Source organism: Onychostruthus taczanowskii, unplaced genomic scaffold, assembly GCF_017590055.1.
Source record: "Onychostruthus taczanowskii isolate IOZ18803 unplaced genomic scaffold, ASM1759005v1 scaffold20, whole genome shotgun sequence".
NCBI classification, from domain to species: Eukaryota; Metazoa; Chordata; class Aves; order Passeriformes; family Passeridae; genus Onychostruthus; species Onychostruthus taczanowskii.
The window spans coordinates 11,284,541-11,296,491 of record NW_024499240.1 but is presented as its reverse complement, the minus strand read 5'-3'; the positions used below and the strand labels follow the sequence as shown (position 1 = coordinate 11,296,491).

The 11,951-nt window shown below is 39.5% G+C and overlaps 1 protein-coding gene across 1 annotated transcript; it reads right to left on the bottom strand.

Annotated features, from left to right (window-relative positions):
• Positions 1 to 832: 832 nt before the first annotated feature.
• KCTD18 (potassium channel tetramerization domain containing 18) lies at positions 833 to 6,341 on the bottom strand. Its single transcript, XM_041403670.1, is given in 6 exon segments — positions 833 to 1,358; positions 2,080 to 2,182; positions 2,528 to 2,622; positions 3,677 to 3,871; positions 4,775 to 4,989; positions 6,189 to 6,341. Coding segments are annotated over 6 exon segments (1,287 nt in total).
• Between the last annotated feature and the right edge of the window lie 5,610 nt (positions 6,342 to 11,951).

Here is an 11,951-nt window from a genome sequence, read left to right as displayed (position 1 = left end):
TTTGCTGAACACAAGTTGAGGTTGTGCCCTCCTGATCTGAAAGGACCTGCAGAAGGACATGGAGGGCCAGGTGTAACTCAGACCCTGCAGCCCCAGAAAAGCCATCCTCTAGCAGTGTGACACAAAATGCCACAGCTGCACCAGCCTCGCCCCGGTGGCAGATCACACCACGGTATTGCGTGTGTCTGTAAATGTGTGTCTCTCCAGAAAGAGCAGCCTTTTTACTCACACAGCACGCTTCTTCCCTTCCTGTATTTCTGAATTTTCTCTCAGTGTACAAGCACAGGTGATCCCTTGCATTGCTAGTAAGAGCAAAAATGGTGATTTACCCTCACCATAAGTGCCAGTAAGTGCATTCAACTTCTGATGTCTCTGCAGCACACATATGTTGTACATTTGTGGCAAACTTCTGTCTAATAAAAGCTACTTACTTTTATCTATTCTTCCCCCTTCCCCCTTTAAAGGTACAAATTGAGGCTCACTGTAGTTAAAGTTGATAAAGAGGTTTTCTTTTATACTGTGCAAGTACTCACTTTACAGTACAGCACAACAGAAATACAAATGGGAGTTACTGGAATGTTAAGCTGTACATGCTTGAGCGATTTTTTTAATCCATTTTTCTTCCTCCCTTCCCAACATCTAAAAAATAACTAGATATAAAGCAGAAAACATATATTTCAATGCTATCTTAAAACAATTTCTTCCTGTGCTTTTCATTATCTTTTTCATCACAATTTTCTACCTAATCTTGAATAAAGGATCATAGGAGATAATCACCCCCTCTTCAACCATATAATGTAGAGCTATCCAGTCTATCAGACTGCATCAAACATTACCCATCCACTCTGTCATTCTTAAGTGTAATACTTTCTGCTAATAGAGCTGGTTCTTTCTTGTTTAGTACTGTAGGAATTTGAGCAGCAACACTGTCCTGTTCACTTGTTTTACTGGATGCAGAAGGTGATGGCTGATATGGTGACACAAGAAAAAGCAGAGTCCTTTTCACCTTCACTGCACGGTTGTTCACAGGCTTCTTACTCCCTGCAGCTTGGAATGGCATTTGGCTCAGTGGCCCGTTGCCAGCACTCTGCCTTCCTCAGGGAGCCTGGGACTTGCTGGGCACTGCTGTGCATGTTGTGGATGTGGTTTGAGAAGCTTCTTTGTGCAGCATCAGACCTTCACTACGGGGTCGTTTAAGAATTCCTGCAGAATGGGAAGCATTGCAAGCAGCTACATTTAATGAAGATGAATTCTTGATTTTTAGGTGGGTACTTGTTGAGGGACCTGAGAATCTAATTGGCTGGAGACCCACTTTACATGGTAAACAGCCTTCTACTTCAGTACAGAAAATTAATCATCTGTAAAACAAAGAAGTTCAATTAGAAAAAATTAACTATATATGTAAATTGTTATTTTTGTAACATTATTACAAAACAGACCATCTGCAACAGCCTTTCACAAATAGGTTTCCATTATACTGTAAGAAGCATAAATTAGTGTTCCCAACAGTTCATCACTACAATCAGGGCTGCCTTTCTGTGAATAAAACCATCAATCTCTTCTTCCTCTCCTAGATGACACGTTAAAAACTGTACCAGTGAAGTGGCTGTAGGCTGTCTCAGGTGTCTGTGCCAGCAAAAGGCTGCTTTTAGGTAACGTGTGGAGAATGGAGGTGTAATCATAAATACTGCCATAAAACTGCAGAAAGGATGTTCTAGAAGTTCCTTCTTAAAAGAAGACATCTCACAGATGTGAAAATCAGTTAACCTTTTAAAGTGTTCACTTAAATTGCAGGTTTAGCAGTCCATTTAGCTAATACTGCTTTGTAGTTTTCAAGTTACTCCTTGCCAGGCTGCTGAGAAATCTCAGCAGCCTAAAAAAACCTGTCATTTATTTCTAGCAAGTTCAGTTGTGCAATTAAGAGCTCTATGACATTATATAAAAATGTAAATTAAAAAAAACTAGAGATATCTCAACATGCATAGGTATTTAAGGAACCTGAAATTATAGAGGGAAAAAAAAAAAAGATGGCAGTGTATTTGTTAATTAATTTTACGCTACCTATGCAAATGAGCATACCTTTTATTACCTGGAGGCATATGTTGCAAACTGCCTCTCAGAGGGCGTTCTTCCAGAGTCCAACATTCAGTCAGCTCCGGAGGCACTCTCCAGAAGCTGACACCTGCATTTCATAGCAGCATTGTACTGATGAGCTGAGAGAACGCAGCCATGCATGTTTCCACCTGACTAAATACATGAATACATGTATTTTATTAGGCAGAATTTCAGCTCTCAGCCTGCTGACATGAGCATTGATGACAGCCAGCATGGTGCTTCATTCCTGTCAATTTCTGTCCCCTCTCTGGAACATCCCATAAAACATTTTCTTCCCTCCAAAGAGACACTGTTATTTTACAGTGTTATGAAAGTTTACGCAGAGGTTTTTAATTATACTTAGTTATAAAATACTTTTTCTTATTTTTATGTTAAAAAGTAGTATTACTGAAATAAAAAATTATTACTCTACCTCTCCCTTCCCAGGCATCAAAATCATCCCTCATCTTTTTCAGCTCAGCTACTGAATAATAGCTCCAGATGTATTGGATGTTATTTCCAGCTTCTCTAGGAATACTGTTTTAAAGGTAACAGTTATGTGATTAGTTAGCTAAGTCCTTAGAAATGTACCATTGATGAAATATATAATTCTTTATACCAAATCCTAACTATAAGGACTTAGCAGTAAATGTTTTATAAAGCAGAAAGGAAAATGTTACTCTGATTTTGGTTTTATTCAAATAAGAGGTTCTAATACTACTGTGAATGCCTATTGCTAAAATTGGATATTCATGAAAGGATAGATGTTCATAGAAGAATAATTACAGAATTAATTATGTAAAACTTATTTTTCTAGAATACACAGTAGAAGAGATACCTGATATGTTGCCAAATACCCTTGGAATAAATATTAATGTTCCCAGCCTAAATTTAGGAAGATAGGCATCCTAATTTTAAAGATGATGAAGTATCAAGAGCTCTGTCTTAATCAAAAGATGCACAGTGACACTTCTGACACTGCACTGTGGGAGTGACAAAGACCAATTGCTTCCAATTGTAAGTAGAGGTCTGCCAATAACTTCCATTTACTGCCATGTAAATACATTAATAGTGTAGTACAGCTGTACACGTTCTTTAAAGAATTAAAACCATTTCCTTTCAACTTTGGTTCTCAGTGTTCAGCTGTCTTAGAACACTGCACAAAAGAAGTGCATGAACCACAACCAATTTTGCAAATATTTCTGGAGGTTTTTCTGTATGGGGATTTAGTCACTGTATTTAGTTTAAATATTAGAGAGTATTTTTTAATTGTTGTTTTAATTGTATTTTAAAAATGTTAAGTCAAGCAGAATAAGAACTTACAGCAACTGCATGCTAACCATCTTGTGTCTACTCTCTCAAATTCTTAAACTCCAGGCTTAGTTTTTATCTTGTTTATTTGTTTATTCTGGCCATTCTATTATCCAGTTACTTTGGGAGTTGGAAAGATTCCTTCCACAGATTTATAGTACAATATAGTACAATAATGCTGCATTATGCTACATATGGTAATATTTAGGCATAGTTATAATATGTATTTATTCTCACTTCAGAGTGCTTTCATGTTGGACAGTCACCTTACCTTTTGTACATGCTTTTACTAGGAATTTTCATTCCTAGCACCTTATTAATTGCATCAGTCCCATCAGCTCTTGTGGCATACACACCCATAATTTTACTTTAACAGCTTGCTCCTGAAGTGTTGAGATAGTACAGGACCCAAACCATAGGCTTGGTGCAAACTAAATGGTAAGAAGCACAGAAATCCAACAAAGCCCAGAAAAAACCATAAAACATATAGAATATTAATAAGAATGCAGTATTTTTAGTTGAATAAGCATTTATATTTAAGGTTTCTTATCTGTACCAGGGAGCTCTTTTAAGTAAATTAAGGATATAGTTTTTCTAGAATAACATCTGCAGTTATTTCTTATCTGATGTTACCAGAGAATGTTGTGAAACTAAGAGGTTCACAGAAAGGCAACAGAAATAGTTAAAGGCAAGGCAACTCCTTAACATGCAGAGAAACTGAAAGGCCTGGAATTGTTTTACACTTTTCAAAAGGAACATAGTAAGGGAGAACATGAAATACAGAGAAAAATAACTTGCTAAGAGAACACAGATGACTATCAGGAATAACACAGCCAGAGCTGGTAATATGAGTTAATTTCTTGCCAGTTAATTAGAATTAGCTTTTAAGTTAAAATATTCTAAAACCTTAGGATTTTAAATAATGCACAAATTCTCTTTTCTCCTTTCTCATTCTAAAGAAATGGCAGAGTACATTTTGTATTACAAGTTTTAGGAATAATTTGTAAAACAGAAAAAGAAACCCCAACCCAAACAACTTGAAGGGATCAAATCTAATTTCAAGTAAGATTTGAAGCCAAATAGGAAACTAAATTTCCTTCCTACTGCAAGTTCTACAGCAGAGTTGCATGTACAACACTCACATTTGAACTATTGCTGTATTGCAATGATGGTAAAAGCTGGTGTCCTTAATTATGCTGACTGCATTATCAACTCTAGGATTTCTTAACATAAAACTCTGAATTTACTCATGATTTAGTGTGGTCACTAAGAAGTGCTAACTTGGACATGCTGTAGCTTTAGCGTTGGTGCTAAAGAATGGCATGGGTTGGAGAGTTCAGCATCAAAAATGTTAAGAAATGTCAGGACCTTTTCAAGGACTATACCGGACCTTGAAGAGTATACTTCCATTTCATTGGCCAAATGATCAGACAGACTGTATGGATAAGGGATTCCAAAATAATTTGCTTCCTCCTGCAGTGCAGTTCCAACTTTTTCATCTCCAGGAATCTGAATTTCTCCATGAAGATAATCCAGAAGATATTTAAACATGTTTCCATCTCAGTCAATTAGACATGCTCCTGAAAACATTGTTATTTAAAATACTTTACCAAATCATCAAGTACAGCCTTTTGTACAAAACTTCTGTACTGGTTTTACTGAGGAGGACTAAGTATACTGTCTTTACTCTTTTTAAATGGTATTTTGTTTTCCTGGAATATTTGTTATTTGAAGATAAAATTCTTAGTGCAGTAAACATTTCTTTGGAGTTTCAGTGAAATCGCTAATCTGCATAGGACCATAGCAACATACAATCTCAGCTGTGCTGCACTTTGCTTAAAATGCTAAAATCTAATTCTAGACACATTTCTAATTCTAACTGTAGGTGCATCTTTACTCACTGTTGCAGGGATCTGTTCAATTTTGCTTCTAGACCATTTAAAAGAGTTAAAATCAGCACCAGTTCCAGTGCACATCTAGTCAAACCTTCTCTGGATATTGCTTAAGTTATACTGTGTTTGTTTCTTTTTCTCTCCTTTGCCTGCAGGGCTCAAGGGCCCCACGAAAACCAGCCAAACCATACGGTCTGTACAACAGGCTGTTCGCTGCAGCTGTGAAAGATGGTAGCAAAGTCCTACTGTGTTATGCAAACTCCTTATGTTAAACATTTTGGGTATTTTAAACAGTTTTATGTATGCAACAAGGAATTACTATTCTTCATCCATCGTCTCTTTTAACTGGATCTACTTTGGCAGGATTTCTAAGTCACAAACAAGTGTGAAATTTGACCCATGAATAGTTTTATTCAAACTTTTATATCAAGCCATGGTGGTGAAAAATGCAATTTTTACTGTCTGAATCAAAGATCAGACCCAAATCTCTTTATGTAATGAACAGAGGGAATGAAATGTCTCTGGAGATTATAGGGGTTCACAGACAAACCGAAGATAAATGCGAAACACTCTGCCAACTTCAGTTTTATCTATTTTTGTATTCTTACTGAAGAAGTACATTCCAAAGCCACAGTTTGGACAGGGACATGGCACTGTACAAATGTGTGTGTTTGCAAGGACAAACAGACTTGTGGAATTCAGATGAGCTACCTGTACATATAAAGTCATGCATGCAGAACTGTTTTACAACCTGGAATTAGAAGCCAACTGATGCTCAGCAGACTGGGAAAAGATATACTATAAAATGCATAAATAGATATAAAAGCATGTGTTTGCCAGAGAGCTCCATGATCAGAATGTGATATTTAGAGCCTCAATATATTTATCTGATTCATCCACTTTCAGAGGAAAGCATCCACTAAACATGGACGCCAGTGTGGAATCCTTAAAGCAGCACAGAGACTGCCACCTGGCTGGGTGTAAACAGGCTCGCACATTCAGTCAGAGAATATCCTGGACATCTTCAGCCTTGCCCTCTGCCATTGCATTTGCCAATGGTGGTGTCATTACGAGCTATTCAAACCTAAACCAGATACAAATAGAAATCAAACTAATGCCAGCTACAGACTTAACATATTGCATACAAGACCTTAGCAATAGCTCAGCTCTTGCACATCTGTAACAGGATTTCACTTTAAAAACAGTTCTGGAGACCTAGTAATGCAAATAGCCAAATATTCCACACCTTTAGCGTAACAAATCGTGGTGTTTTACTTTGCTAGGAAACAAAGCTTACTCTTTCGAGACAAATGGGCAAGCAGAGTTATATGGTGAGGATGTGTGCCCAGTGCTCTGGAAGGACAACCTGGAAAATCCTGAGCATAGTTCACAGCACTAAAAATCCAGCTCATTTTGAACCAACGACACCGTGGCTTCTTTAAAAACCGATCTTTCATTAGGGCTGCTTTAACTTCCCGGGCCACTCGCTGGCCCCTCCCAGCCCCCGGGGCGCTGCTCCGCCCGGGAGCGGAAAGCGCGGCGCGCCTTCGCCCCGGAGCCTCGTTCAGCGCCGGCCCGCGTTACCTGCGCGCCGCTGCTCCGCAGAATGGCAGCGGGGAGCGCCGGGCCGGGCCGGGCCGGGCCGAGCGGGGACAGCAGAGGGGCAGCCGGTGTGCCCCGGCCGCGCCGTCCCCTCCCCGGAGTCCCTGCCGCGGGCCAGCCGGGCGCAGGGGCCCCCGGGCTCGGCTGCCGCTGCTCCCGGCGCTGCCGGCCGGGGCTCCCTCAGGCGCCCTCCCAAGCGCGGCTGGCCCGCCTGCAGTCGGCTGCTATGTAAGGCCCAAACCGTGCTTAACTTTTTAATATTTTTTATTATTGTTATAAATGCGGGTTTATTCAGAGTGGGTTTGAGTCTACTGCTATTTCTGCAGTCTCCATAGTAACAATGTTAGGATGGTTTGGCTTGGAAGGGAACCTTGGAGATCATCTACTTCCAGCTCCCTCCTGGATGGGGCATCCACAGGTTCCCTGTGCCGCCTGTTCCAGTGCCTCACTACCCTCACAGAAAAGAATATTTTTTTCCTAATAGCTAATATAAAGCTGTTCTCTTTCAATCTGAACACGTTTCCTCTTGTCCTGGCACTACATGCTTGTATAAATCCTATTGCTTATCTTTTCTGTAAGTTCCTTTAAGGTACTGGAAGGCTGTACTTAGGTCACCCCAAAGCCCTCTCTTCCCCAGACTGAACAAACACAATTCTCTCACCTTTCCTCAAAAGAAAGGTTCTCCGTTTCTCTGATCTCTTGGTGGCCTCCTGTGGGCTCACTCCAGCAGGTCCCTGTCCCTCCTGTGCTGGCCCCAGAGCTGGCTGCAGGGTTCCAGGTGGGATCTCAGAGGGGCAGAATCCCCTGCCTTGCCCTCTGCCCACGGGGCTTTGGATGCAGCCCAGGACACGTTTGGCTCTCTGGGCTGGGAGTGCCCATGGCTGGATCATGTCCAGCCTCCCCTCCACCAGCTCCCCCCAAGTCCTTCTCAGCAGGGCAGCTCTGGATCCAAGAGCAGCTTGAGCTGGCTCCTGACATGGTGGTGCTGGGTTGGTGGCAGATGATCTTGAAGGTCTCTTCCAGCATTGATGATTCTGTGATTCAGTAATGCAGGCAAGATGCCTCACCCACATACAGTCATTTTAAAAAGACATTCAGAAAGTGTCCTTTTAAATTCCTTGTCTGACATACAGTTGTGTGGTCATCAAAATGCATGCAATAAACAATAGAAAGGTGAAAATAGGTTTTTGCTATACTTTTGTCTCAGCCTCATTACACAAAGTTTATATACATGAAAAATATTTCTAAAATGCAGCTGCATTTTCTTTTTAAAAAATTGCAACGTTATGTCTAGTTCCCATTTAATTCTCCTTTATTTGCTTACAAAGTTTGTTTTTTTGCCCAATCATACAGTAAGAAACTATCCTTTTGGATACAACTGCCAAGTAACTAGGAGTGCAAAAAACAGTGCCAAATTCTGGATTTGTGCAGACTTGCTGGAAGGTATGAGCTGGTTATATGTTTAGAATATATCATATACAATATTTTATATAAAATATATAATATTTTATATATCATATTTACTATATAATGAGATAACTAAATCCCAGATATTAACACTGTAGTTTTATTGCTACCTGAAGTCCAGTAAAAATCCACTTACTTAACTCTACCCTGCACTCACAAGAAATGTGCCTACATTGTATTTAAATAGTTTACTCAGTTGTATTTGCACTTCCTATTGATTTTCATCTTGTATCATCCTAATTTTTTACTCCTAATTTCATTTTGGAGGTGTTTTGTCACCAGTTCAAGATATTTATAACTTCAGCTAGAGGCTCACTTGCAAAAGAGTCAGACCAAATTGTATGTAACACACAGCAGTTACAGTTCCACTTGTGTTGCTTGCTTTATTCTGGTCTGTTACTACATTTTTTTTTTTGAGATTACCTAAATATTCATGGACTGCTGTGTTTTCAGTTAATATTTAGGACCATAAATTTTCAATTCAGACTTCCCTTCAGTCAAATGAAGAACATTAGAGGAAAGAGCCAAATAAATAATACAAATCATCATCTGGTCCTAGTATGGGGATAATAAATTCTTTTTGAAATTGTGTAACTCTGAATGATCACTTACTACTTAAAACTCACTTTTTATCTTAATGCAGATTTGCATTCAAGTGGCAGTTCAGGCTATTTAGTAAAGCCATAAAGTAATCACATTTAATTTTTCTTGGCATATTATGCTCCAATTGCAGCAAACAGAGGGAATGGCATGCCAAGCACCAAGGCTCTCCTGGACATTTCTTGACCAAGAGAAGCCAGGTTTCTGATGCTTAATATCTAATGAATTAACACAAGTTATATGTGACTGAATGCAGTATAGGCTGATAATTCATGGATATTTGATTTACTGTAAAACAAGCGAAAATAAGTATACTAGATGGTTTTTGTGGAATAATGGTATCTAGTTTAACTGTATCTTTAATGAGGATATGTTTTCCCTTACTCACTGCATAGTGCATAGCAATTGCAACTTAAACGTGGCCATTGTTATCCAATGTTACAGTGTAAGTAGAGCCTTTGGTCTTTTTGATTCTAAAACATTTGCTTAATGAAGCTGCAGCTTTCCATGCTTCTTTTCATCTTTAAGCTGGCTTGGTTTTGCCTCAAAAGTCTGAACAATTTTCCTGTATTTCTGCACTGTGAGACCAGAACGATATACACCGTTTCAGTCAATACACACACACACACGTGTGTATATATATATATATATATATATATATAAACAAACAATGCAATAGGTTTTGGACCTCACATTTAACCATGTGAATTATCATTACGATTCAGGCTTAGTACAGCATTTACTTGGCATAGAAGTGTGCAGCATAACCAGCCCCTACAAGCAAAGTGCCTTTTGAGCTGCATGTCTTAGGAAATGAACACAGGGATGTTTTTGTTTCACTTCACCAATTTCAGTCAAATTTGATGGAGAGGAAGAGGCATTAAGAAATTGATTTTTCACTAAGCTTGTACAAGAAGTGGTGTGATTAGAGGAAGATAGGTCCTTAATACTATAATATCAGGAAAAGCTGTATCATGAGCTCAGGTCTTGTTGGACATAAGAAAATCCAGAAAGAGAGAAGCTGTCCTACATAATCTACTCACCAGAAGTGCTTTAGTCATAGCTCACACTATATTAGGCACTACAGGATTAATTCCTCAACCAAGATTCTTCTCAGACATGAATATGTATGTATCTAGTAAGGTACAAGTTCAGTTCTCACAAGATTAGAGCTTTCACAAGAGTCTGCATGTCTTTCCCTAACTACCTTTCATTTCTATTCAGTTTAGAGACCAGTCATAGGATCCCAAGTGACTGAAACTCATAATTCTGCTCTTAATATACATTTAAGATATATAGGCTGTGAAACTTGGCAGTGCTTTAAGTTCTTCCCTACTTTGAGTAGCTGGCAATTAACTGGAGATTTGTACATGTGAAGTGTTCCAGCGTGGGAGTTCCTCAGTGAAGGGTAAAGGAAAGTATGACCATGGGTGGAAATGCAATACTTCACATTTTATTTTAAATTTACTGCCCACAGTAGTGACATAAACACTAAATGGAAGCAAATTGGTGATTGCCTCTTCAAGACTTGAGACCGTTGTGGAATTGGAGGAAATGAAAACTCATTGCTGGATCTGGAGGAAAACACTGCCTTGTGGAAAGGAGGAGGAGGAGGTAAGTTTTATTAGATTGGTTTTCTGGTTTTAAAGTTATGTAAGGTTATTTGCTCTTTTATTTGGCCAGAGTTTTATAGTGGCTACGGTCACTTCCAAGTTTCCTTGTAAGGGAAAACATACCAAAGGTATATGATGTGTGCTGGATCAAAGCTGTATTTTAAGGGTTTTGCACCTTCAGGCCACACTGAGAAACTCTGTCATACATCATTCACTAAAAAAGGTAGAAGCAAGGGACTCTCCAGCTGATGCTTAGAGCCGATTATGAAAATAGTAAGTTCATGAAGATCCATTTTCACATAATGCTACTTATATTTCACGTGTGATTCCTTTGACTTTATAGACTATTGTAATGTTGGAACAGCAAAGTAAGGTTTGCAAGGATTACTGCATTACAGAAACTGATGCGTTTTATTTCAACCTTCTGAATCTCTGTAAATCTTTAAAAAAACATCAATTCAGCTTACTCTTACCAATTCCTGGATCAAATTTAGCAATTAATGTCTACATGAGCTAACGGTAGAACTGGGCACATGTAGCCAGTAAAAGAATGTATGTGAAGAGAGTGTTAAAGGGCTTTTGGACTTAAAAGAGATTTTGGGGAAAGACATTTAATTAGACTAAAGTACTTAATACAATTTACAGTCCTGATATGACCTGAACCACATTAAAACTGGGCTTGCTCAAATTCCTGCCCTTCCAAGTCTGTAGGCACGCAGGCAGTATATAATCTGCTAGGCTGTAAATTTATCACAGTTGTCTTCCTAACTGCCCTGATTGCTGTCTATGCATTGTTATTCCATGTGTTACTAATAGCTCAAAATCAGCCAGAAAGAAATTTAACTTGCTACTGAGAAGGAATTACATCTTAAACCTAAAGGAAGTCTTCGAACTGAAAGGCAGACACCTCAAACTCTTCCTAAACATCTCTGACAGCTAAGTGGAGTATCTGGAGTTTTCTACTCCCTTCCTCACAGTGCACTGAGATTGATGCTAAGCGTTCATATCCTTAATGTCTATTTTTAAAAAAATTAATTATTATGTTATGTTATTATTAAATGTTATTAATGGTTGGTATTGAAAATGGTTTCCAAAGACACGTAGCTAGGAAGTTCCAAACACCCAACTCCTTTTTAAACCACCCAGAGATGTCACTAAAGAGCCGGAACCGGGGACTAGCGGTTAATGACCTCTGCATACCCCACTCCTGAAGCGTCCGTGACCGCAGGTCAGAGCCCAGCGGAGCCGTTTTACCCGGCACATTGCGCTCCCGTGTGCTCCCGTGTGCCCCCGCTCCGCGGCCGCTCCCCGCTCCGGGAGCCCCGCGCGCGCCCGGCCCAACGGCGCCGCCTCGCGGGGGCCCCCGGCGCGC